The following is a 27604-nucleotide window of genomic DNA, read 5'->3' on the forward strand; positions in this document are numbered from 1 at the left end:
CTTAAAGGCACAAACGTGATCACAATGTAAACAGATGAGAGACTACCATTTATACGGATTATCTCTTTTTTAATGTCGTTAAAAAGTATTGTAGGTGGTAAGTAAAGTAAATTATACTGAAATCGAACTTGCTTCAAAATTATTGATAGGTCTTTCATACACACTAACACAATAATTAGATCTAAATTCAAAGTTTTTCGTTGTTTTTTAGAAGTCTTACTAAATAAGTCTGCAAACATAATTTAATTCCTTTAAAACGGACGGAGAAGATTACGGGAGAACAGATTGGCTTTTGTTCATTTCAGCCTGCCTGTCTGCCAGTCTGCAGGTTTGTCCGCTGAAGGGATCGAGGCTCGGAAGGGATTAATCACCGCAACCTTGCCAACAAGCTTTTTCCGCCTGTAGACCAATTGCGTAACCGTATTATACAATAAATACAGCTCCACTAAACTCTGAACACTGAGTATAGGCGAAGAAGTTTGTCAACGCGCCGCTGCAGAGAGGAGGTCTCATTTCACTCGGTGTGCGTAGTCAGGGGACTGTATCCTCATCTACCCCGCCGGCACTGTACACTGGTTGTGGCTCTCATCTTCAATCTCCTCCTCCTCCGTCTCCTCCCCTTCCTTCTGTTTTCTGCAGGGCTGGGGGAAATTAAAGTCAAGGTCCAGTGAGAGTCTAGACGCGCCCACTCTTGGTTACGTTGCGCATTTCTTGGGAAAGAAAGTAAACCTGCGCCGACCCAGTCTTGGCTGAGCATCTAGAAGTTGGAGGGGGGTTTAATGGGTACGACACGGCTTTTCTACCTCTAGAGAGTCTGTTTTAAGAAATAATCGTCCCATGATGGTTCTTCAAAAGATTTTTCGTGCTGTCATAATGGGACCACCGGGGTCGGGGAAAGGAACAGTTTCTGCGCGCATAACCAAAAGTTTTGGACTGAAACACCTCTCTAGTGGGGACATTTTGAGAGCCAACATCAACGCTAAAACCGGTAAGATATATGTGTCCTGTCAGAAAACAAATGATGATGTTGAATAAAATCCACACACGTCAACATGTTTTAGCTTTTCAGCCAGGAGGCTGCAGGTCTGTTACCACTTATGTTACTCCGCATCTTTTCCTTTCAGGAGCATTTGCACTGTTAGAAATAACTTATTATGATGCACAAAACACAATTAAGTTATTATACAAAAAGAAACTCCTACACTTAACTTTGTTTTCTGGACTATTGTGATAAGAGCACCACTCCTACAGTTTAATTTCTTATCTTTATTATCACAGAGGAATAGGACGGGGTAAGAAAAGAAGCTGTGCTCTCTTTAGTCAAGGTCAAAATGGTTAGCAGGGTTATAGAGCCAGTTGTTTCATGTTTACACTGGAAACACTGTCATGACCCAACATTACCTGGACGCTGGAACAGGGCCCACTACCTCTCAATATCACCTTGGATAAGGATACAGAGAGGTGTAAAGATAAGGTCACGCACCATTGTTCCTTGAGAGGAGGGGCTACAGATGAAGACTTGTGTTTTCACACATATAACAGAGTAAGTACAATAGTGGATAATATTACACAGTGAGGTGTGAAAACTTCTGCAAAAACTGCTGCCATATGCCCAAGCTTTAATCATTTTTTTTGTCCTTAGGCCTTATTGGAAGCCCTACTTTCATACCGTGCACGTGCAGACATTTTGGAGTTGCTCGGTTTAACTAAATCCTTGTATTGTTGCCAGCTGAGCAAATCCACTGGAGCAGTTGGCAGTCAAAGCAGTTCCTCTGACCCACTCTCTCTGCTCACATTTTCCTAAACAGTCCTTGGATCTGATTTGGTGACGTTCCACTTCCTGAGAATGCCTCACTAACCTTCTCTGTGGTCGTATCGCACATTGCAAAAGCCCTTTTGGGTGTGAGCGTTGCATATACACTCATATTGTATTACATATCACTGCATTAAATTGACTAATACATTCATTAGTAGGCAACCTCCTAAGTTGTCTCTTTGCCAATACTTGCCTTGCAAGACTGGTAGCCAGGCAGCAGCGTTTTTGCTCTCAGTGCAGGACGCAGTCTTTATATTTATCAAACGTTAAACACAATAAGAACAGAAACATATTTGTCTGTATGTGTCAGAGCAACACAGAATAACATCAAGACTCCCTTTCAGTTCACAGCTCTACTTATTTCCTCTATGTGGCCTATGGTTTCCCAATCAGGTTTTATAGTCAGTTTCACCCTTTGCTCTGTTTCTGATAGAGACATCAGCATTGTATTTTAGCACAGTCAGGTCATTTCTGCAAGGGCTTGTCAGGAAATTCCTTTCTTCAGTTGGACTCTGACCAATTAAAGAGGAAGTGATAGGGGAAAAATCTATCTCATGTTTTAACTTCCTAAACCCAGATTATCCTCTGTTTTCTTGTGCAATATAATTATAGTTATTTGGATATTCAGACTCACAATGATAAAACTGCATCAAGACCAGCAGGATCATACTGTGATTAATGGGGCCTTCCTAAAGTCAAGATTCAAAGATACAGTTGGGAAAATAATACTCACTTCTGTGATTAGTTTGATAAGCATCCACTCTCCCTGTCTCTGTTTCTCTGTGCATGTCAGAGCTCGGCCTGTTGATGAAGTCCTGTATTGATCAGGGTCAGCTGGTCCCTGATGACGTCATGTCTCGTCTCATCCTGAGCGACCTGAGAGCATTAGGCCAGAGCAGCTGGCTGCTCGATGGTAAGTTTGTGTCAGTTGCAGTTTAGTTTGGAGCATTCTTCTGTTACTCATGATTATTAGGTTTGATCTACACTTGACACTGCAATCTTCATATAGATTTAAAGAGGCTCACAGGAACTCTAATTTATGCCTATGCCTTTTCATTCAAATCACACACCCCTCTTTGTCCCCTCTCCCTTCTGCCCCATTCTCCCCTGTCTGTCTCTTGCTACCAGGTTTCCCACGTACAGTATCCCAGGCAGAGGCTCTGGATGACGCCTACAGTGTGGACACAGTCATCAACCTCAATGTACCTTTCCAGACCATCAAACAGAGGCTGACCTCTCGCTGGACTCACCTCCCCAGTGGCAGAGTCTACAACATAGATTTCAACCCACCTAAAGTTCCTGTAAATACACCCTCTCTTTTCAGAATCAGAATCAGATTAACTTATCAGCCAAGTACATAGAAAATTTGGTTCAGGCAACTGGTGCAGACAATGTGCAAGCAATATACAGATTATATAAAAGAGAAACAGTACACATAAAGTGTGTTAGGCAACAACGATGTGCACCACATATCGGGAGTGAAATGGTGTTTGTACAATGCAGTATTTGTAGATGTGAAGCAGGGTGTAATAACAATTTGAACATACAATGTATATATACCAAAACTGCTGTGTCTGGTAGGTTTGGTATATAGGGCTTTGCAGTGCTTGCCTGAAGGGAGTTGAAAAAAAGGTTCTTTCCAGGGTATAATGAGTCTGTAATGATTTGCCCTGACTGTTTCCTCGTCCTGGAGGGAGGGCACGGGAGAACTAATGATTTTGTTCACTGCAGTCTGTTCCTATCCTGTTCTGTTGCTGCTCTGAACCAGACTGTGATGGACATGATGCTGCAGAAAGTCTGTCCTCTGCTGGGCCTCTTTGAGGATGGAGTTGATGGAGTTAGTCTCCCACTTCAGTTCTTGGGAAATTGTAGTTCCCAGAAACTTCATGGTTGACACAGGGCTGTTGGATATTGTGAGGAAGAGCAATACTGAAGGCTGTCTCCAGAAGTCCACTGTCATCTCCACAGTCTTGAGCTTGCTCAGCTCTGGCTGCACCAGAGCACCAGAAGAGCAGTGGAGAGAAGACACATCTCTGGGAGACACCAGCACTGACTTTAGCGACTTCCCCCAGCCTCATCTGCTTCACACAGCTCCAGGTGATCTGTTGAAGATTAGAGCCAGTTGGTCAATGCAGATTTTGAAACAGGAGGGGGAGACACTGTCTGGAGCCTGAGAGGGAAGGGGGGTTTACCAGTGGTATGATGGGGGCTGTTGTTGATGAACTGGAGTGGGTGAGAGGTCTGACTTTGTCCCTCTCAAACCTGCTGTAGAAGACACTCAGGTAGTCAGCCAGGTCTTTGTTTGCCTCAGCAGGCGGGGTGGTCTCCTGTGATGTCTTTGTGGACTCTTCACAAAAGGTGCAAAGTCGTTGACTGAAAACCTGATCTTACAACCAATGATTGGCTTCTCTTTTTTCCTAAGTAAATCACAATGTTTGTTTGAGATGATTTAATTGTACCAGAGTTTTCTAGACCCCGCCTTAGAAAACTGCCAGACAGAGATAACAAATGACACAGAGACATGCAAATGAGAAAAAACATTAGCATGCAGCATAGACAGAGAGAAAATGAAGGAGAGAGTGAACAAAAAAATGTGAGTGACTGAGAAAAGATAAAACAACAGGCTGTGAACTGTCACAGTTTTTGTATTTGTAAAATGGACACATGAAGACTGGGGGTAGACTGACACATAATAATAACATCTCAGAATCATTTAAATTTTCACATTATTCAGTTGCTCATGTTTGTAACTGATGTCTCTGACTAAAAAGGGCCTCCTCAGCTCTAGCTGACTGGTGGGGGGTCTCAAGTATTTAACCTCTGTGGGGTCATTATCAAGGCCATTGGTGTGACTTTGTTAAACAGTCGTTGGAGTTACCTGGGGGCCAAGTGTGACGTGTGTGTTGTAAAATCTCCTGGGTAGGGATGAAAGGACAACACTGTAGGTGGGGATACCTCCTTCTTTGGGTTTCTGGGGTTTTCTACCGGTCAGTCAGAACTGAAGAAGCCTCTTTGATGAGCTAAAGCATCTACAACCAAAGTCAAGTTCCCCTCAATTGAACCTTCCTTGGTTAGCCATGACGCGGATGACTAAGGATCTCCACAGAGATGTGCATCAAGCAGATCAGTTCAGCTTCTCTCTTTTCATCAGCATCCTTCTTGTGCCTCTGTTTCCATGACTACAGGCAGGGCTTTTTGATGACTGCAAGCAAACATGTAGAAAACAGCATCTGACACTGATGTTATTCTCAGACTTTTTGCCCTTTTACATGTTTTCAGTGTTACAACACTGATTTTTGCACATCAGGGTAATGAATGCATTGATGACATCAGTAAACTCCCACATATGTGTGGTCTTCAAAATGGTTTTGAGAATATTTTTCTATGTAACTGATGGATGAATCACAGCTAATCTTCCTGTGGTCATGAGTGCATGTTGTTTCTGTGGTAGTGAACTGCAGCACGTCCCTGCACAGTCTGAAGGAGTAACAAAACTTTTGTAGTTAATCATTTGCTTGAGTCTATTCTTCACCGCCCTTTTTGAGAGAGGGCAATGTAACAGAAACAGACAGGAATAAAATCAGTCAGGTCAAAGGTTTAACAACGTCAGTGCTTCTTCTAGTTCTAGTAGGAGTGATCTGCCCTTCAACTTTAATCGAGTGCATCTACCAAGTGCCAGAGATCTGACTTTTGGCTTTCAGAACAACTTGAATTGAACTGCCATGTTGCAAACACTCACACAACAGTCATGCTCCTATGTGAATCACTTATTTCATGCAGGTTTTGGAACAGCATGCTCACGCTGTGAAATGGGACATGTCACTGCAGGAAAAGCACAGGTGTAGATGATGAAATGAATGATTGGTGAGTTGTGTTTAGCTGCTTTAGCTTCAGGGTCTTGGTAACATGCATGCTGGCTCACTGTCACACTGTCATGACTTATAGGTGCACTCAAACAGAGCAGAGCCACCATTGATGTTATTAGTAACAGCTGTGCTTTTCCTACTTTGACAAGTCAAAATGTTGCCTCTGAAAAAGGCCTGTGTGCTCATACTGTTTCTGTATGAGATCATTAGCTGCTCTGCTGGTTTATGATTAATCCCTACAATGGAAACACAGAGGTGATGCCTCATACACAGTGAAAAAGCAAGAAAATCTAAGAATCATTGAAACGTTATGTAGCTTTACCATCACCAGCCCTGTCTCTCCTCTCAGTCAGCTGGTACCACTTTGTGTTTCTCTAGCAGTGTTTACATTCCAGATTCAGTTCACTGTGTGGGTTTGAGCTGGACAAATCCTGCTCACTGTTGTGGACTAGTACAGTTACTGGAAGCTTAAGCCTGAAGCATTAATTCTGTCTCAGCTGGTTTCCCAACTTTTTTTCTGATGAACATTTATTGTGTGATATTTGTGTTTATTAGTCACCAGTTACAAAAATATTGAACAATTTTCAGCTTGCAGAAAGAGTACTATTACAGCATTTTGTGCAGGTGTAGTTAAGTCAGGAACAACATTTGTTCATGTGTTTTCTCCAGGGTTTTGATGATGTGACAGGAGAGCCTCTGGTCCAGAGGGATGATGACACACCGGAGACAGTCACACGGAGACTGAAGGCCTATGAGACCCAGACAGAACCTGTGTTAGAGTACTACAGGTAGGAAAGTACAGATAAATTAAAAACATACGTCCACCTACTTGCATATTTGTGCATTACATCATTACAAGACTCAATTCATTACAAAATTTTTTAGTATCCCTGCACACAGCATAGATGTTTGACTGCATTGCAGCATAATGTCTCACTGAAGTGTAGTCTACATAAGGGCTTTAATATAATATAGGTAAAAGGCTAAGCCTAACCAAATGCTAGTGAAGCTTGTCTTTGGGCCCTGCACATTGCACAATGCTTAAGAACCACATTCCAAGAGGACAAGCTATCAAGTGCAAACAGCACTTCAGTCCTTATTATAAAATGTAAATGAAACCCAGGCAGAAAGCAAAAAAAAAAAAAAAAAAAAAAAACATGCATCATTACTTCTATTTCTAGACTAATTAGGAGGCAGGAAAATATATTACTCTTGAGTTCCCTCAAACCACAGGGATGTGTTTAGTAGTGTCCCACTTATTTTTTATTTTACCACAATGTTTGAGAGGCTGCTCATCATTTGAGGCAAGAACAGAAAATTACAGACCAGGAATAGAAGGGGATAGAGGGTTCATTTTAAAGGATGAAAAATCATTTCACTTTGATGTTATGTGCTGTTTAGTATATTGCTGTACTGTATATTATAAGGTAACACTCATAGATTTAAGACCATAAACAGCTGATTAATAGATCATGCATATCTTTTTGACATTATTTCTTTGTTTCCTTGCCTCTTCAGGAGTAAAGGTGTGCTTGTGACCTTCTCTGGGACAGAGACCAACAAGATCTGGCCACACGTAGAGACTTTCCTCCACAGCAAACTCCCCTACGTTAATCAAAAGGTTGCGTAGAAAACCTCAAGAGAGAGGCACGAGACGTCTTATCAAGTTTACCAGCAGAAACCACTCCATATGCATTGTCCAATTAAGGTGCCACTATCTGTGAAACAAAAGGAGAGCCATCTTGATAATATATATTCTGATGGTTCAAAATAAGGAGTAAGTGTACAGTTGATGTCAGGCAGCAATAGTAAGACTAAAATATTTTTGGGAAAACTCCACTTTTGAAGTGCTTATTGCACGACTGTTGCACTGTTTCCACAATATTGCTGAAATTAGTTTGGAAAACTCTCAGGATGCATGCATAAAATCATTCACACAGACTGTATTTCTCTCTATAATGTGCCTTTTTAAAGCCAGGAGACACCACTGAATCAAATATCAAGATCCTTCACAGGCAAACATCAAGGTTACATCATTAACAATGGATGTTGCAATGCGGCAGGAACAGTTGTAATGGCATGTCCTTTCTGGTGATCGCACCCAAACTTAATGAGTGGAGTTGTGTGTACATTTTTAACCATTAAGTTCTCTTCTAGCAATTATGAGTTCTTTTCTTAGTTGATGGCGACTGACAATATTGTGGTCATAACAGAGGTGTTTGTAACTTACTGGGGCTGTTCACTGCTCTAAAAGGGAATTGTGCCATGTTCTTCTCTAAATTCACTTTTGCACTCAAGTGCCTTTTTGCTGCTTTTGGAAATGGAACAGGTAGCAAGTAGTATGTAAATACTTTTTATAAATATGGACCACTGTTTGAATAATGTATGAACTGACCCGCTTATAAGGCTATATTGATTATTTAAAATTTTTAATCAAACTATCATTGTGTAACAGTTTCTTTCAATCACCTGAAGTCTTAATAGTGTTGCCTCTTAAATACGCCAAATTCCATTTTAACCAGTCGTTCTGACCAAGTCTATAAACATACATTGATATTCACATTCATTTAATGTGACTTGACAATTGGAAACTTCATTGAAAAATATAATAACTTTAAACATTCAAAGCACAATATCCACAGGGTTGCCATTCTGTGTTTTTGCACAAGACTTTCACAATGCTAAAAGCCATAGAGACGCTAACCTGCCTTGTGATGTAGTGTAGATTTATGCAGTGAATGTTTCTCCTGAACTGTACTGTGTTTATTTCTCAACACTTGAATACAATTGTTTAAAAGCACATCTCTTAACAACTTAAAATTGTGTCATGAGTATTTATTATGAATCACAATAAACTTCTCATACTAATTACTGTATTTAGTGTATTGTTGTACACCAGAATAACACAACTGGATAGTTTCCTGATCATTTTTTTCATTCATCATTTGACTGATTTTGACAGCAACACAGCTGCCCCTAAAACAGTTAAGAGTACTTCACTAATTTAACATTGCACTCATATAACATTTGTCAGATGTATCAAAATCAATGCCGCAGAACCAGATATATGTTTTAATTACACACATTCTACTTCCTTGTCACAACCTGGAGCCTACATTACCCATGATGCAACTCGACAATTGGTGGGGTTACCCTTTAGTAATTAACCCATTTCAGGCTCCTCAATTTTTAAGTCAGAGAGGTTGACTGTATAGTTACTGCAGGTCTCCAAAGAACTGTAGCAGTTGACAAGACATAAACATTTATCACAGGTTTTATAGTTGAGTTTGTTACAGCAGCATGAGAAGCCAAATCTTACTGCTGCCTACTGTCAATGAGGAAGTGTAACATTGATCATTTTTCTAAAGCTTAATGACAGAAACTCTTATATGAAGTCACAGGATTTCTAGTAGGGGAGTCAAGACACCAGAGACACTGGCCACAGGTTTAGTACAGCAGTTTAAGCCAAACAGTTATTTTTGCATAGTTGAGTAGTCACTATGGACAAAAAAATAGAAAACAAAAAACACTTAAGTCCACTACAGCACATTATTTTAGCATCGCTGCTGACAATACCTGTTTGTGTTTACAGTGTTAATGATGCTTTTCAAAGGGTTGACTGCAGAATCAAAGACGCATCATACAGAAGCTTGTGATGTATTGTATTTAAACGCATCGTATGGCATTTCTAATTCCACGGTCCGTAGTAAAAATCTTGCTGATCATGTCACTCAGCTCATTTTTACGCTGATGTTTGTTATCTTGTCAAATAAAGAAGATGATTACCAGGGGGACAGTTACTTGGAAGCCTAATGAATCTGGAAAAAGCTTCCTTCAACAAAAAAAGGTCAGATGACAATACAATACAAAAGTAAATCAAAATAAAATCACACAATTCAACCCACAAGCTCATCTATGGTTTGCTTGTAAAATAACAATTCTGAATGACTGGGAGCACAACAAAAAAAGAGACAGAACTAAAAACTTTTTAAGAAGAGAAATATAAAGTGCAGGACACATTCAGATGCAGAGAGCTCGCTTCTGCATACAGATATACAGTAAAAGTCTCTTTGTGGAGAACGAAGCCCTTTTCTCCCCCCTCCCCTTCATACTGCTGCTTTTTCTCACCTACTCAGGTGTAGATCCCAGAACTGAGAACTTTAACCCACACAGCACTGGCAACAGTCTGCACAAAGCACTTGTTTAAGGAAAATGGTGTTTGTGACTGTTTAGGATGTCCGGTAAAAGACGGCAAGCTGGTAAAGAAAATTTAAGTTAGTTTTACTCAGTGAACCAGAGAAAAACGAACACACAAAACCCATGAGGAACAAAAGTACTTATAATTTAGCATGATTTGTACTTAATCAACTGTACTCCAGGTTGAAATCTGATGCTTTGATTACACATTTGAAATAAAGTCCACGGGAGCATAATTCAACTGACGAATAATAACTATGTGACAATTTCCTCTTTACAACTTACATCACCATGCCTCTTGCACCCAGATAATACCTGGACTTAGATAATTCACGCGGTCACTTAAATCTAAAATTGTCTCAAATATCCTCATAAAATGGGCTGATCTTGCCTCGCTCTGTGTGTATTTATGTGCATTGTGCTTTGTCATGCAGTAAATGTGGAGTTATTATATTGTCTCAAACATAATCTTGCAGACACAGACAGTCATGCACTGTTGTCTTTATTATTTGTCTCTTATGTCCAGCTGCTTAAATGGATAAGCAACTACTTTTCTGTGAGGCTGAATTATTTTTGTAACAGAGCAGAACAACACTCAACATCACTTTTGAGAATACACTGTATATTATTGTTGATGTATGTTAAATGGAAACTCTGATGATTTTGTATTATCATTCATTGTAGGTATTATATATAATGAATAAATGTATGTTTGTCTACACAGTTGAACACTATCTAGATAAAATCTGAATGCCACAGATGCATGTTAATGGTAGATGTAAAAGAGGTTTGGATTACTAATACACTTTCATTGCTTTATAAGGCTCTCCAGATAACACTATGAATACTTTTTTTAGAGAACCTCCAACATTAAAAACCACTCTCGTCCTGTCTTTCATGGTCAGCATGAATTGCATCAACTCCAAGCTACAACGTGCTCTGACCTTCATGCGCCTGCCATTAAGCAAAGTGTTCAAAGCAAACAATGTTAAGGCTACACTGATGTTAGCTAACTCCAATTTCACATTTGTAAAAGCAGTGTTGTAAGATAACCCACTCATTTTATTTAACAACAGAACTCTAGCTTCACTTTGAGCAACAAGGTTGGCTGCTCTTCATGGCCCTTCTGGCACAACAAGGAATTGCATCACACAAGACAAATAGAATTTAAAAACATTTGCACCAAAAGTTACTGCTTTGTCTGTTCATTTAAAATACTGAGTCAGCACACTGACTGGCCACATACTGCATTATTAATCCTCTCTAAATCAACCTGAGAGACCAGTGAGACTGTGTGCAATTCCTTACAAGGCCTGCAGGGTGATTGTGACCCCACCCAAGAAGAGCTTTTAATCCAACCTTTAACTGGCCTGTAATTTCAGTCTGGCCTGACAAATCGAACACAAATCCAGGTAACCACAACTGGAGCATTTGTGCTTTCAGTATATGTTACAGATTCAGACATTTGCCAATAAACACATTCAAAGTACTCTGTGTAGATTAGCATAAAACCAGAAAGTTCAGTTGAACTTAAGAGGGGTTATGTACCACAAATTTAACAGATGTGAGGCCCAGCCTTTCCCAGATCTTATGGTAGTGTCAGATTGGACAGTTTTCAAATTTCAAACCTAGTCTGAAATACTCAGATACATTAATTCATTATAGCATTGCAATTGATACAGCCAAGCCATTCATCTGTCAGTCATGCTTTTCCTAAACTTAACATGATTTATTTTAAGCACCTGCTCTGCCTCAGACATTAGGTTTAACTCACTTTTGGAGTCTTGATTGGTTTAGTATTCTTTGTGTTCTCTGGATTCAATTTAAAGAGGATGTTTCTCTGTTCCGGGAGAAATAAAAAAATAACCAGCTTGGAGGATAATAACAGAGTGTTATGGCACAACACATGCATTTAGCTAGGCAAAAGCGACTGCAGGGACCAACTCGCCTGAGGCCAACCACAGTGACAGACTAACGGCGACACACAGAAATGTTTAAGTAAAACATTATAGGATTTCCTGCAAGTTCTCCATTGAAAAATGCAGCGTTAATGACCGATCGTGTCTCCATTTACTCCTGCTCTGCACTGCCATTTACCAGCCTGGTCTGCTGTTGAGAAATGGTTCAAAAGCTGAGGTTGTTCCTAAACATGGAGACGATGGAGATGGAAGAAAAAGCAGGGAGCCGGTCCTACATTCCCTAGGAGGTCTCCATCATGCGCATGTCCTCTGTTTCTGTAGTGTCGTCCTTTGACCACCTCCCCGTGCTTGTCCACAGTCCAGTCTCTAGACAACGCTTCATAGGGTACTCTGCCACCTGGTGGAGGGAGACAAAAAAAGGACCGGAAGGGGGGGGTCAAATGACAATGAAAAACCAATCAGTCACAGGTGAGGACTGCCACGTAAATATCAAAACCAAAAATAGATTAAAATAAACAAGAGCTAAAGAGACAGACTCTGTGGGATTAACCTACTGCTGCCCAGTTAGAGGATTATAATAGTTACGTAACTGCTCTCTGACTCCAACATTTTGAATCTGAGCTGATCTTGGATTTGCAAAATTTTCTCTGCTTGGATTTTACCATGAACTAAAACAAACAGCTTCTCATGTGCACATTCTCCTCCATCACTCCTCAGAGGCTGGCTGTGCGTTTGAGCCGAGAGATGAGGAGGGATGCTACGAAGAAAACAGCACATCACCAAAATCAGGACCAGGACCAGCTTCAGTTTCAACGGGCTCGACCGCATTCCACTGTGGGAGAAGGGGAGTTTTTTCTTTTTTTTCCTCTGAGTGGAGGTTTGGCAGCTAGTCAAGCTGTGGGGCCATCAGAGGGTAGGAGGCCTCATTCTCTCTCCTTTACAAAAGGCTTTCAAACTACAAAGATCACGTTTAGTAGAAGGGTCTGTGGAATATTTCACACTCAACTTCATCTGAAAATTAAAATACTTGCCTAAAATAAAAATCTCTGTCATGTCTGTAATTGAGTTCATATACAAAGAGGGCTTTTAATTTGTATGAGACACATGACTCCGGGCTGCAGAGTCACTGTTTGGTCCCACTGCGAACACATTTGTTACACATGACTCCTCCTTTCTTTGGAAAAAAGTTAGTAGAGCTCAACTCATGCAACTAGGAAACATAATGATGCAAAAAAGTGATCTGTCGGTGTGAATTATCTGTGATATCTGAGTTGCTGACATGATAATGGACAAAGACAGACTGATGCAGAGCAATGATATTATCTTTTGTTGGGATTTGGATAAGTATATCAAAGACGAATAAGGAGGATGTGTGGCCTTTCTACATTTATCCAAACACTGAAGAACAATAATGCAGCATCAGCATATTCAGACTTAACACCTGCATGTACAGCAGGCCCCAAAAATCTAAGCTTATTTAGCTCATATATTTTGGGACACATTTGGATTTGATTTACTTTTCTAGGGGCTGCAATCCAAGTTCGAGACAAACATTTTTGGTGAGGAAAAAAGAGACAATATCCACTGTTGAGCTGAGACTGCAGATTGCACTGCATATGCGAGACTTGACAAATTAAATTCATTGTGTTTTCCCTTTTGCCCCGCTGCTAGGTTATCAGGTTTTAGCTTGAGACCTCACACTACCAGCAAGCATATTTGTCTGAGTCAGGTAAAACTAAAAGTGAAGATGGTCTATCAGGATTCTCTGATGACTGCACTCTGTCCACTGGGCTCCTGCAGGAAGCAATTTCAAGAGAGGGTCGACACAGCTGTGTGGCAGAAGCTGGAGTTTAAAATGGAGGGAGACAACAACAAGGCTGTCGGCAAATACTAAATCTGGTTTCACCGATACCATCAGCAACATAATAAACTCCAAGTCCTGCTTTGCAGGTAAAGTCACCTCTTGGCAGTTGCTATAGCCACAAGTGCAAACTTGCTCAGTGTTTTACTTCTTGTTGAATCCTTGCCTGGTGCACTGCAGTGCTGTAACCATTTATGAAATACAGAGGAGGCACACATGTCTTGAAAGTAACCAAACGGTGACCCTTGCCAGTTCTATGTATCAGAGAATGAGCATACACTAGCTCAATAGTGCCATCCCACAGCCGTGTGAGGCTAACTACAGCAGCCTGCGAGTCTCAGCAGCAATGGGAAAAAGACAGGAACACTTACCAGAGGTAAAGAGTCCAGGGATTCTTTGGGGTCAAGTCTGCAGTTTGTGCCAGTGTTCTGTTGTTCAATGCTGTTAGGTGCATCACCTCTACATTTGACTGCGTAGTCTTTAACTCTGTATTTGAAGGCCTCAAGCTCTGTGTGGAAGACTTCTAAGTAGACATCTTGTCCTTCCTGTAGAGCATTCGAACAATAATGTAACAAAAGATAGTTTAAAGCAGACCAATATCCATCTGAAAAGGATATGAGTGAAATTCCACAGTGATGAGATGTGTGCATCTTACTTTGGCTTTGTGGAAGAACTGTCTGAAGCAGCCTCTGGGATCCTGCTGAGAGTTCAAGGCCATCTCCAAGATGAACTGCATAACGACAGCTTGGTGCGCCACCTGCTCCATCAGGGCTTCTTTCTGCAGGACACAGAAAAAGACTGATTTCTGATGCCTGTGTGCCTCAACAGGTCAGTACTCAATTTTAGAGTCCTGTTTCAAGTCACTTGTACGAATTTTAGACTGTGTGACACTGCATTAGTTTAAAATTAGTTTCAAAATGAACATGTGAAAATTAGAACCCACATATGGGATTAACAAAGCAGGTGAGGCCATTCCTTTATTTGGAAGTGTAACACTCTCAGTTGGCACCAAGAGAAAGAGGAACCGCTAAACATATCTGAAACCTGAATACCTAATTTCACTAACCAGAGAGTACCAAAACCTATGGGGGAAATGTTTAAACAAAGTGTTTGCATAAGCAAGCACACTGTCTGACTCTGCTGGAGCTCTAAACTTAAGTGGTACACCATGAAAAACAGTAAAAAGAATAAAATAGAATAAAATAGAATAGTCTTTATTGTCACAATGAAATACTATAGACAGCTGACATTCTTTAATCTTTTTATTATCCATAAATCTCTTAATGAGACTTGCAATGTTTTCTGCCAGCAAGCACATTCTGTGTCGCCACAGAGTGATTCAGCCCCTATACCACAGAGCTAATTGTTCACAAAAAACTCTTAAAAACACACACAAAAAAGCAAACATGCACAGGCCAACTAAATTCCCTTTTGCTGCTTCAGGGTCAGGGTCTTGGTCTACCTGCACTTTACCCACAATGATGAGCCAAAATCTCAGTTTTGATTGCATAAGGTCAACTGTAATCAATATCACCATTGTACTTTAAGATAATCCTTTATTAGTCCCACAGCGGGGAAATGTATGCTAAAACTATTCCAGTATTACTTATCATTATTATTTAATGTCAATGCACATGCTCAGGCATGTGACTCTATGTTTACTCTTCTGGTTTGACAAGCTGGGAGAACCACTGGCCATATTCATCCTAATGAAAAATATGGCATCCACAAATTAAATCCGGATGAGAGTGCACAGACAGTACTGCTTAGCAGGATAAATTAATCGTAGGCTTTGGTCTCCCAGTGGTATTATCATTAAGTAATTGTTGTTAAGAAGAAAAGACAAAATAACACCAGCCTTATCCTATCAGTACGTTACCCCTTCTTGCTGCAGTCTTATGCACCACAGGATTAAGTAATTTGCCGTTTCCTCGCAGATGATCTGAGGCATGTCTGCAAGGAATCGCTGACTGTCATCCCATCTCCTCAACATACCTGACAAATAGAAACAAAAGTATATGAGTTTGTTTTATGAAGACTTAAAAATTTTGCTTTTTGCATGTTTGGCAAGTTAAACTAACTCCTGTACATCTTTAGAGTTTAAGTGGTGGTAATTCATTCAAGGCCGGCACTACTCTTTTGGGAGAAAGTTGTTGATTATTTTTTGTTGAAATATGCACAGCACAACAAAATAACAACCCTTAATACTAAAATGAGGGCAAACACAACACAACAAAATGAGAGTTTAGGAATTAAAGTTGTTCTAATTAACAACAAATATAAAAAGACCAATGAAGTTGGAAGAGAAATCCTCCACAAGTTAACACAAATGAGACACAGCCGTTTTTACCGTTAATCTGAGGACAAGACAATTCTTCAGAGACTTCAGAATTAGTGTGTGACTTACCAAAATGCCTGAGCTCTTTCTCATACTTTTGGAGAACTGTATTGCACTTGTCCTGATCCATTTCAACAGTTTGACTTTGGACATTAATGATACTCTGTAAGAACAAGAAGGCATTAACTGAGTGTTTACAATGTCACCACATAGTCTGCCGCACACATGTAACTGTTCTCTTAAAATCTCCTAACGTTGACAGGAGCTCAGTTACCTTATCAAAAACGTCCCAACTTCCATCAGCTCCGAGCACAGGGCTGCGGTTGGGTTCCTGACCTCCCAGCATGCTTTCTTTGCGGCGCCACTCCTCCTCAGTGTGTGTGAGTTCTGTGGGGCAGACCTGCGTCCGAGCACGTTCCTGCTCCAGGGACTCTGAGCTGTGGACCCCCAGAGAACATAGCTGGTCCTGCGCCTCGGCCAGTCTCCAGCTGGAGACTATAGAGGCCTTCACACAGCGCTGCTGACTCTGGCACAGTGATGCCATGGCACAATCACAAAGCTGCGACGATGGAGGCTGGTGTGAGGTGAATGGAAAGAAAAAGAGAGTAGAACGTGAGAGAAAAGTAACATACTCAAGTCGAATTACCAGACCATGCTTTGTACAAGTAGAATAGAGATAGGTGTGTGGGATAAAGATAAATGATTAAGATTTATACATGAGTGCAAATTTTTAAATGCATACACAAAGAAATCCTGTGGTTGTGCATGATTCTTGTTGAATTTGTTTAAAACACAATCCAGCTACACTGAGTTTTGACAAGGTATACAAAACAACAACAATAACATCCCTTTCTCCTTTTGAGGAGAGAGGGATTACAGTTACTAATTACTCTCATCACCAGGGATCTTAACTTTAAATGTTAATCTTAATCTTAATCTTAATCTTAGTCCACATGCATCTTTTTCCACAGAACTGGCTATCACAGGTGTGAACAGCTGATGGCTACAAACTGCGTCTGAATCACAGGCTAAATGTAGGCCCATTGGCTTTTAAGCTTTCATGACCACAACCATGCTGTTTTTGGAAGAGGGTGAGGCAGGAGGGCTAAAAATAAATAAATGCTTCTTTCCATCTTGCTCATGGTTTCATAACTACCCAAACAACTAAATGCCTATACTAGACCCCAACAGCCATCACACACAGCTGTCAGTATCTGAGAATATGTAGGACCTGGGGGAACGGGGAAACTGAGCAGCTGCTTCATGTCCCGTTGTGACCTCTGATTTCACCAACCATCCCACACATGGATGATCTCTCTCTGACGCTGACTATAGCAGTGTCCTGAGCAGACTAGGACACTGCAAGTGATCTGTTTATCTTAGAGCCGTTCGTTAAACAGAAATATAGGTTGCTCTGGGTTGGCATCAGGTTAGCACACTAGCATGCAGTCTGTACACTGATGATTTGCAGCTGTCACCACCAAGCTAATAGAGAAGATACATACTCTGTCATGAAAGTTAGGATCTAGGAAACTGTGTGAAAAACGCAGCACTATTGAAAATACACAGTAAGCTATACGTTGCTAACAATCAAGCTATGCAACTTGACACGAACTCACTTCAATGATCCCCAAACAAGCTTAGCTAGTTAGCATGCTTTTAATGCCGTTAACTTACCTCAGTGACACCAAGTTTGGCACACGCCTTCCGCCAACAACTCGACCATAGTGTGAGCCTCTTACCTGCTGGTGAGGGCAAACATCACCGTAGCCTCTAGCTGCTGGAGCTGGGTCACTGTCGGACTCTTCGCCGGGGTAAACTGAAGCTCCGTTGCCCAGCCACTCCATCACTGCTAAGCGACTAGCCGTTAGCTCTGCCGTGGGACCCGCTAGCTGATGCTAGCCGTGTTTGGAGATTCAGACTCAGAGTTGCTCTCTGTTATCGGCTGTCTGCCAGAGTTATATGTGAAAGGTCCGAACCGACTGGAGAATAAGGTGCAACGGGGGTGGGGGACGGGGAGTTAGGGAGGAGGGTGACAGCTCCTGTAAATAACAACGTTAGCTCCAACAACAACATCTACTGGCTGCTCTACTCGTTGGCGTATTTTTAAGAAGTGACACGCAAAGCACGTGGTAAACAACTTTGACCACGTGACGCGGTCTCAAGTTGTTTTTTTTTTTTTTTTCTACCAAGTTCTATTATATTCTAGTCACCTCATGCATATGTAATCGCATTACATGCAAAAATATGGAAGAATTTATTGTAGAATAAAAAGATAAAAATAAACTTAGATCAGATTGATTTAAATAAATCCAGACAGTGCTTGTAAAAAAATCTATAAAAATAATCTATAGCAAGATTGTTGTTGTATTTTGTAAAGATGTGAACCTTTATTAGGTTACAGGTGTTATATTATAGGCCTTTCTCGCTTGGATTTTACCTGACTGAATAGAGTCTGATTGTTTAAAATAATACCTGTTTAATTTAAATTTAAAAAGTGTGTGTTTTTAATAAAGGTATTTTAGAGCTGTTTAGTCTTGGGTTAGACTCATACAGATTTCATAAATCGTTCTTTTGGAATTTGAGTCTTGTGTCTATATGAGCTTGGGCACATACTAAAAACAAATAATTCAAGCAAAAGCAATTCCTTAATACAAGGAAGTAGTAGGAGGTGAGACCAGTAGGGGGCAGTAGTGCACTTTAAACTTGCATGACGGCCTCGTCTGAAAAACAAGTAGAAGAGCAAGCGTAATTGAGTTATTTTTGCCCTATTTTTAGAATTACAGGTAACTTTATTTGCAGTGTGTGAACCGCTTCCGATAAAATCAATCAAATTTCTCTAATATGTGTTGCGTACACATACATTTGTGTTTGCTGCCAAAGCCGTGACAACATTCAGGGGATATGGTCTGTAAATTACGGTGATTTGAGTACAGTGTGAGGGCAAGCGCTACCTGAAAGGTTTTACGGAGGGCAAATTCGGCATCACCCAATAGGTCCACTAACCACATAAACTAACCAGGAGTAAGTACAAAGGTACTAGTTTATCTGACAGTAGCTAACTGGGAGAAAGTACCACACGGTGAGTCATCTCTCAACGATAATATAATTCATTAGTGCAATACAATATGTTTCGCCGGTTGACACATTAAAATAAAGTCTGATGTACACTGGAGAGCAACATGACACAGAAGCAGAGGTCTGTGTGCTAGCTTAAAATGTGTCACGGTAGCTCATGTTAACTGGTATACTGGCAAAATTAGAAACACTGTTGTGTCGTTTAGTTGTGTTTTACAGCTGAAAGACTGGAACAGGTGCGACATTAACCCACGCACAGGTGTCATGAGAGTGCGCTTTACCTGGCTGAGCCAGACAAGCTAGCTTGCTAACACACAACATAAAAACTAGCAGTGAGGAAGTAGACTGTGTCTTTTTTTAACCACTAGGTGGGGATAGAAGATAATAAAAAGGACTTAGTTGCAGGCAGGTGTCGTATCTCTTTCTCCTCCATCGCCTGGAAAAGTGCAGTTGCCCGGACAGTGCCGACTGCCAAAGCCCGCCTCTTGAGCTTGCAGACATTCAAACAGGGAGAAACAACCAGACTTCAGGCCTAAAAAAACATCCTCAGCCTGAAATCTAGTCTCATAGCCAGCTGGCATCTTGCCCTCTCTCAGGCTGCTGTTCCCACAGGTTTCTGTGTGTATGTGTCAAGGAATGATGTTATCAGCAAAAAACTGGTTCATAATCATTGGCGCTGAAGAATTTTCCTTGATGTTGTTGATTTAATTGGTTGAATACATAACATTTTTTCACTTTTCTTTGGTTTGATTTTAGTTTTAGCTTTGCTTTTGGTACTGTGACATCATTCTAAAGACAATAAAATCGCCGCCCTAGCTCAGAACAAATGCTCCAGCTAATGCACACATCTGGGCCTGTTAGCAAACTATTACTGTATGTGGTACACCACACATTCTTTGGTTTCAGCCTCTCAAATGATAATGTTTTCTGCTTTTTAAATAAAATATCATTGTACTGAATGTCTTTGTGTTATGGACTACTGGACAAACAAAATAAGACTTTTGATTAATGCCTTGGATTCTTAGAAGTTGCAGTGGGCATTTTGTCACTACTTTTTTGACAAATTGGAGAAATAATCAACAGATTCATTGACAATAAAAATTATCCTTAGCTGCAGCTCTACATATTTTGCAAATAAATGTATCTCTACTTTGGCTGTGACTGTAATATGTTTAAGCGATTGTGGTGGAGCCCACCTATTTACAGCAGTGTGCTCTTCTGTGTACCTTCACTTACAGAGTGACTGCAGCACGCCATCCTGTGGACAGAAATGAACCGTAGTACTGAAGAGTCAACAGGTTTGTAACACACAAGTCTTTCTACACACATTTCCCTTTCGTATAGAAACAATATATATGAGGGTTAACTCTAATGTTGTGCTGGGTACAAGCTCCAAAGGTACACAGCTTAGTTTAATATTATCTGAAGTAAAATATGCGTTACTTCTAATATTAATAATGTCAGGTAGCCTTTATTGTCTCCCTCAGGAGAAATTAGTCTTAGGCAAACAAGAAAACACTGGAGTCACAGCAACGTGCAACCACTCCACATATGCATGTACAGTCAAAACTACAAATAACATTCAGCTTCAACAATTATGTTTCAGTTCATGTTCCTTCTGACAATTCTATATTCCCCCAGTGAAAGCCATAGCTTTAGATATAGCACAGTCACCTACACCAGATTATTGCACATTCCCTGATAAAGCCTAAGCTGTAACTTTCTGCCCCCTAGCAAGTACAGGGCATTGTGCAGTATGCATTTGTGTGTGTATTTATACTATAAAGCATGTGTGTTCACATATGTTTTATCCAAATAATTTTAACATCTGGAGAAAAACAATCAAGGAGAAAGCAGAATGAGTTAACTGACTATCACAAGAGTTAACAATAAGAAAAACAACACATAGGCATGTAAAACTGGCTCAATAGAGTTTTTGCCAACAGATTGTTGTGCTGAAACAGATACCCGACTATGTTAAATCACCGCTCCCTCTGACTCTGTTGTGTATGTCTTCATTCACAAGTAGAAATTTAATTTACAATGAAAATAATCTCAGATCCTTTGATTGATGAAATTTTAAACCCATCTCGTGGATAAATGTGTGTTTTTTGGTAACATTAGTTTGCTGAAGGAGCTCATGGGATTTATAATAACAAGCAGGCTCACTGCAGAGCCTGTAGGTATGCGTCAGTCCACACTGGCACAGAAACCGAGCTGTAGCAGGTCAGTTCTGGAGAAGTAATTAACACGCAAACGCTGCTTTAATAAGGCTCAAATTCTGCGAGTGCTGATTTTCTCCTCATTTTTCAAGATTCTGTAATGGCACCTGTTGAAAGCTTTTTCCAGCACCTACAACAAAAATACAAAAGAAGAGAAGCACTTGTCGAGGAATGTTGTGGCATCTTTCCAGTGGAGTTGAGCCACTTGCACAACCTCTGCCAAGTCACACTGAAGCTGTTCTGGTGGCTGTAGTGACACCGAATGCCCCATTTAGACACTTGATCTTTGTGTTTCCTTTATTTTGGCAGCTGCCTGGCAACAGGCTGTTAGACCTGCCTGTAGATTTAATCTCTGTCTAATTTCAATGAAATTTAAGTGTGACTTATTATATTGTTAAAGAGTGGGAGAAGAGGATAGTGTTAGATTACTTTAAAATCCACTTAGTGAAAATGTAGTATTATCTCACATTTCAAATACTCTTGTGTCAAAAAAAAAAACCAACCTTCACCTTGCCAGAGGTGAATGAGTGCATGTACTGTATGAGTGTCCATGTATTTGTATGTGGTGATGGGGTTATTATGTTGTAATGAATGGGGAGCCTCCAGCTCTGTCATTCACCCACCATCCAGGACTATAAAGAAACTACTTGCTCCACATTCCTCTCCTCTCCACTACTTCTGTGTCCTCTCCTCATACAAACAGTGAGGCTGAAGTGAAGTGGGTTGTGCTGTTTGTGTTTGTGTGAGTCCCCGTGCACGTACGCATGTTCGTCAGTGTGATGAATGGGCTGGAGTGGGGTTTATAGCAGCAGAGAACAGCTAAAGGAAACTTTGCCATTCAGATGTTTGGAATTAAAGGACCTTTCAGTGGACCATAGCAGCGTTGTTGCACATGTTAGTCCATTTGCTAAAATTCTGCTCTACACTGTTGTTGACTGTCATAGCATGCTCTAATGTTGCTGTCAAAACCATAGTGTCATGGTGAGATGCTGATGTGTCCGTTATAAGAAAAGCCAGTGTTACAACAGTTCACCATCTTTAACAAACATATTTTCATGGAAATAATGTAAAAGTGATTGTCTTGAAGGAAGGAAATGCATTTGCAAAATTTAAAATGACTGTGTACTTTGGAAAGTGACACTAATGTAAAGCATGCACGATTTGCAGTAAATGAGCCAGAACACACTAAAAGGCTGGTGTTGCACAACTAGCATTTTCTAAGGTAAAAACACTGAACAGAATCACAGAGGAAATGATTCAGTTTTTGTTTTGGCAGTATTTCTTTCTATGCTGTTTTTAAAATGAGAAACAAAGACCAGAGAAACTTGCAGGGAAGGAAGGGAAACTCAGAAACAAGTGATAAACAACAAACATGGAAGTGGGACAAAATTACTCAGTTAAAAAAACATGCTGAAGTGGAGAGGGTACACCTGGGAAATAAATACAACAACAACAAAATAAGATTCTCAGACAGGTAAAGTTCATGTTTAAGAGGCAACATGAAAGAGAAAAAAAGTGTCAGACCGGGAGAAATACAGTAAAGAAAGAGGCCAATGCAGAGAGAGGGAGAGGCCTTTTGCTCTGCTTTCCCAGGCTATGCATCAGGAAGGCTGTATTTTTTACACCATGACCACCACATAGCCCTTTCCTGGGGAAATCCGAGACAAAATCAAGAGAGGCTGCTGCAGGGAGGGAGAGGAGAACAGGAAAACTAGTCCTGGGAAGGAGGAGAGGGAGGGAGGGAAGGAGGTATGGTGGTGGTGGTGGTGGGGGCAGGTATGGTGCAGCCCACACAGCATGAGCGACAGAGAAAGAAGCTGAAGCTCTTTCGGGGAAAGCTCAGTGGAACACACGCATGGGCAGATAGACACAAAACACGAAACGCACATGCATATACACATCTCTTGTTTCCAAGTCCCTTTTTACCCACTGTGGCCCTCCAAAAAAATGCTGCGAGAGTCTTCTCTTGAGTAGTTTGGCTGCAGATTCAGCTGGAATGCAGAGCTAATGCCTGGTTCCTCTTCTATCCAACCAGCCTCAGCTGTTAATCCGATGTTACGGCTGCTCTGTTGTGCCTCTTAAAGATGTAATATTTGACGTTATGGCTACTCAGCTATGCCTGTTTTACTAAACAATTTTTCCAGGATATCACATTACCTGTAAGCTAAGATTTGGGTTGGACACAAAACAAGTTATTTCAGGATAGTGTGGCAGTAAATTTAACCTTTTGTTAACATGACCTTCAGAGCAAGGGCAAATCAACATTGTGGCTTTCAGAATTGTTATTATGACCTGTACTGTAACTTTTATTTACACAGCAAGGTAAAGGCCATTATAACCAGGAAACAGTGTTTGGAGGAGTTGAACAACAAAATTAACTGTGCTAATGGGACAAAGTAAATGTCATCGTCATACCCACTGAGCACATAGCCTACACATATTTTTTTCATGGTCTCAAGGTTTTGCTCTGGAGGTTCTGAATCTTGCAAACAGTATGTTTCATTTTCTCAAATCAGGATTCTTTACTTTAAGATCAAGATGGGTGTCAAAGACTCTGAAAACTAAAGTACTAAAAAAGCCATTAGGTTTGATTTCTTGACAGGTTGACAGAGCTCAAAGGTCAGAGTGAAACCCCACCTCATCTATGTGTGTGTGTGTGTGTGTGTGTGTTGTGTGTGTGTGTGTGTGTGTGTGTGGTGTGTGTGTGTGTGTGTGTGATCCACCCCCCCAGGTCTTGACCCAGCCGTGCTGAGAGGCCAACTCTTCGAGCTATGGAACCGGAAAGATCTGCAGACGGTGAGAGTCACTTTCACAGCGTGTGTCAGTTGAGTGTGTGTGTGTGTGTGTGTGTGTGTGTATGTGTATGTGTATTTACAAAGGTAGAGAGATGGAGTCTTTGTGTCTCTACGAGAAGCACTTGCACAGGAAGGAATGAGAGAGAGCTTGGTTACTGACATATTTAAATGAAGCTCACCAGCGTGTGACTGCGTGTGTGTGTGTGTGTGTTAATGAGGAAACCAGAGTGTCTGTCAGTAGGAAGGAAGGAATTTGCGTTGCACTGAATGAACTTGAGAGCTGTGTGAGGAGGATATTGAGTGGATGACATCTGTTTTGCAAATTGAAGACACTGCGCGAAGCATTCTCACACAGATATTATTTTCTCATGTAGGAAGTTTCTAATGCCAGAGTTTGCATTCTTAAGCTGAGACACAAAATGTGTCACAAGCCTGTGTGTCTGCGAGGAGAGGGAAGTTAGCTGTTTCTCTTTACAATTTACTGTGGTCTGGCTAGTCTAAAAAATCATTTTACAAAATAACTGTGACTCATCTGTAGATGAACTGGAAAAAAAAAAGTTTCTATGAATTTCCCCCAGTTATGTGATTTTTTTTTTCCTCTAAATACTTTGTAGCTGTAATATGATTGACATACAGCCTGGTACAGGTATGAATGAAACTATTGCAAATAATAATGAGATTAAAAAGTCAAAGCTGTGATGGTTTATACATTTAGCTTTTCCTCACTAATATTATAGTTTTTATCACACACACACACACACACACACACACAGCTACATTTGGCAGCTGTCCAGGGATTTTCGAAGCTGTCTGAGCCTCTGGAGGCCTTACTAACAATCCTGGAAGGCTGTCCAGGCAAACAGAAGGGTCGGAGCCACACCCTCGGCTATCACATCCTCATGGAATTCCAGACGTGGATGAAGGAACATCCTCAGGTAAACGACATTCATCAAAGAAAGTTTTTTTGGACTTCAGAAATGTTTTACAGAGCCACAGTTGCAGCAGTTTCAAACCTACACTTTCAGTCTATCCTGCTTCACCTTTGCCAGTTTGGTATACTCACCAATGTTCAGCATTTCTAGACAAAAAAAAAATATATATATATATATATTTCTTTGCACTTGTACTACCTGCAGAGTGATACGGGTATCTTCTTGTACCAAGTAGCTTAAAGAACATAAATGTAGTGTGTATGTTGAAATTAGAATTACCCTGCCTTTGTGTAAACTGGTAGAAGACATGCATTGTGCTGTACTATAACTGTATGTTTACTGTACCCATTACTATGACTTCACATATTTCAGACTTGAATCATGGGCCTTCATGGCCTCACACATTACCACTACCACCACAACAGTGAGATTAGTTCCAGTATTGTCTCATGAGTGACTTTGTTCAGAAAGTCTTTATCAGCAACAGTTATTGCTTAATGTTCCATGCTTTTCATTTTTGTTTTGTTTTCTATCTCTGTATAAATTAAGATAATCTCTTCTTTCTTTTTTTTAGATATTATTTGTTAATTTTTATTTTCTCGGTTCCAAATAATTTTTGCCCTTCCAACAGGTGACCCTGAATTCACTCTCAGAGCAGCAAGCCCTGGAACTCCAGCACCGTGCTCTGAGCTTAGTAACAGATTGCCAGCCCACCTTTGTAGAGAGCCTTATAAACATCTACCACCTCGGCTCTGTGGACCCGGCCATACTCCGACTACACATTGTAAGGTTACAGGCCCTCAACTGCTACAAAGAGGTGAATGCCCTTTTTGATACTGACAGTTTTTTTAATAGTAGAAAGATTTCAGACAAAATTGTAACAAGTCAAATAAATGCTGACACAAAAGTCTGATTTTCTACATACACGCTTAATTTCTCTGTCATTCATAGGCAGCAGTGCTTGGTATAAAGCTTAAATTACAGAAGGAGCTGAATATGGAGGAGGTGAGACAAATATTTTCAGCAGATATGCCTTTGTAACATTTGTGTGTATTTATAAGCAGTAAATATACGAGTACACTTAAGATGTGTTAGATTTGAAATTCTTAATGTATCCTCTTTTATATCAAAGTTTCCAAACCAATTTTTTTCTGCAGGTGTGTGTGCCGTTAATCCTACAGGACAAACTGCCACTGGCAGAGTCCTTTGTCACAGGCCACAATCATCTAGAACAACGACTCGTCACACTGCTCGACTCCTGGTGCCACCCCAACTTCAGTGTAGAAGAGATAAGCAAGTATGGAGCATGTGTGAAGAAATGAGAACCTGAACTGTACATGCAGGCATCAGTGTGCAGCCATATAAATCTATATGACTGTGTGTGTTTCCGCAGGCAGTTCCCTCGCCTCACTCTGTCCAAACACTGTATGAGCCAGATCCAGCCCAAGATGCTCACCAAACACATCTTACGACTCGTGGAGAAATTCAACATTGACCAAGGTGTGTGATGATGCATATGTGCAGTTTTTCATGTGTTATGTGTCTCTCAGGCAGAAATGATTGTGACCTCATGTTTTTGACATAGGACTGTGTCCCAATGCTCTTCATAAGAGGAGACTGGACTCTTTACGATTCCTCATGTACAAGAGGTTTGTGGAGGTGAGTGATGCAGCATGCTTTCCAGTTTCATTAAACATCACCAGCTATATAAGCAGGCTACTCACCAGTGTCTTGGATTTTTGGCTAGTATGAGTTGATGGTAATAATAGTAATAGTTTTGAGATGCAGGGCAGACATCTTTTCTTGCTCAATGTCCAAAATATGCACCTTTCACACTATCTTTCTGACAGGTATTTTTTGATGTTGACTGTATAGTTTAGAAATGTGTGTAGTACTTTGTTACTCTGAAGTCCATCTTTTTACATCAAGTTTCCTCGCTCATCTCTTTACGAAATATTCAGAATCTATTTCAGTTTAGTTTCCTGGACTTGAAAGAAAATTTGCAAATTAATGTTTTTTTCTATTCTATTGTACATATTCACAATTTCAAAGCACTGCAAGATATGTCTGCAAACTATAAAATCAGATTTTTGAGTTAATGTCAGTCTCTGATTCTTTGGAAGGAGATTCCTGGATATTATAAAATGTAGGTGAAACAGGAGCAGGGACTAGGCCATTTGTGAAGGACTGTAATGTGTATATGAGAAGAAAGAAAACTTTCTCAGATCTCCAGGGGTTAAGACGAGCTTGTCTGGCTCATATACGCTACTATGAAAACATCTGTGGCCCATGGGTTTATACTCAAGTTATTTGACTATCGGGATCTAATTATGTCTGAGAAATATTTATTAAAATGTCATGTTTGTCTGTTCAGATCTCTTATCCCAGTTATAGTTACATATATGTACCTGTTAATTACCATAAAAATTGTCATAATTTGTTGATTTTTAGGTTGTAGGGTAGATTTAGTTCCTGAAAACATGAGCAGAGGCATTTGAGGTTCACTAAAGAAAGACCTGGAGGTCCAGGTCTATGGGTTTCACAGAAAAAAAATAGTTGATAAAGTATTAACTTTCTTTA

The 27604-nt window shown here is 40.5% G+C and overlaps 3 protein-coding genes across 3 annotated transcripts in view; 2 read left to right on the forward strand and 1 right to left on the reverse strand.

Annotated features, from left to right (window-relative positions):
- Nucleotides 1-21: 21 nt before the first annotated feature.
- Nucleotides 22-8550, forward strand: ak3 (adenylate kinase 3). Its single transcript, XM_018670403.2, has 5 exons — nt 22-988; nt 2610-2729; nt 2945-3117; nt 6352-6470; nt 7201-8550. Exons 1-5 carry the CDS (start codon nt 838-840, stop codon nt 7310-7312), a joined length of 675 nt encoding a protein of 224 aa, XP_018525919.1. The 5' UTR covers nt 22-837; the 3' UTR covers nt 7313-8550.
- On the reverse strand, nt 8503-18111 carry cdc37l1 (cell division cycle 37-like 1). The gene is made up of 7 exons (XM_018670400.1): nt 17740-18111; nt 16272-16571; nt 16067-16160; nt 15539-15654; nt 14315-14437; nt 14031-14204; nt 8503-12195 (listed from the first exon to the last, which is right to left on the reverse strand). The coding sequence occupies exons 1-7, from the start codon at nt 17842-17844 to the stop codon at nt 12079-12081; spliced, it is 1029 nt and encodes a 342-aa protein (XP_018525916.1). The 5' UTR covers nt 17845-18111; the 3' UTR covers nt 8503-12078.
- Nucleotides 18112-18959: 848 nt separating this feature from the next.
- exd3 (exonuclease 3'-5' domain containing 3) overlaps nt 18960-27604 on the forward strand; it is a 37590-nt gene continuing 28945 nt past the window's right edge. Inside the window, 9 exon segments of the mRNA XM_018670488.2 lie at nt 18960-19079; nt 20314-20373; nt 24029-24093; nt 24866-25027; nt 25656-25841; nt 25976-26029; nt 26182-26321; nt 26418-26524; nt 26610-26683. Of these exon segments, the coding sequence (XP_018526004.2) occupies nt 20346-20373; nt 24029-24093; nt 24866-25027; nt 25656-25841; nt 25976-26029; nt 26182-26321; nt 26418-26524; nt 26610-26683 (816 nt within the window). The 5' untranslated portion in view covers nt 18960-19079; nt 20314-20345.

The sequence above is a fragment of the Lates calcarifer genome, linkage group LG9 (genome assembly GCF_001640805.2).
Source record: "Lates calcarifer isolate ASB-BC8 linkage group LG9, TLL_Latcal_v3, whole genome shotgun sequence".
In the NCBI taxonomy this organism is placed as follows: domain Eukaryota; kingdom Metazoa; phylum Chordata; class Actinopteri; family Centropomidae; genus Lates; species Lates calcarifer.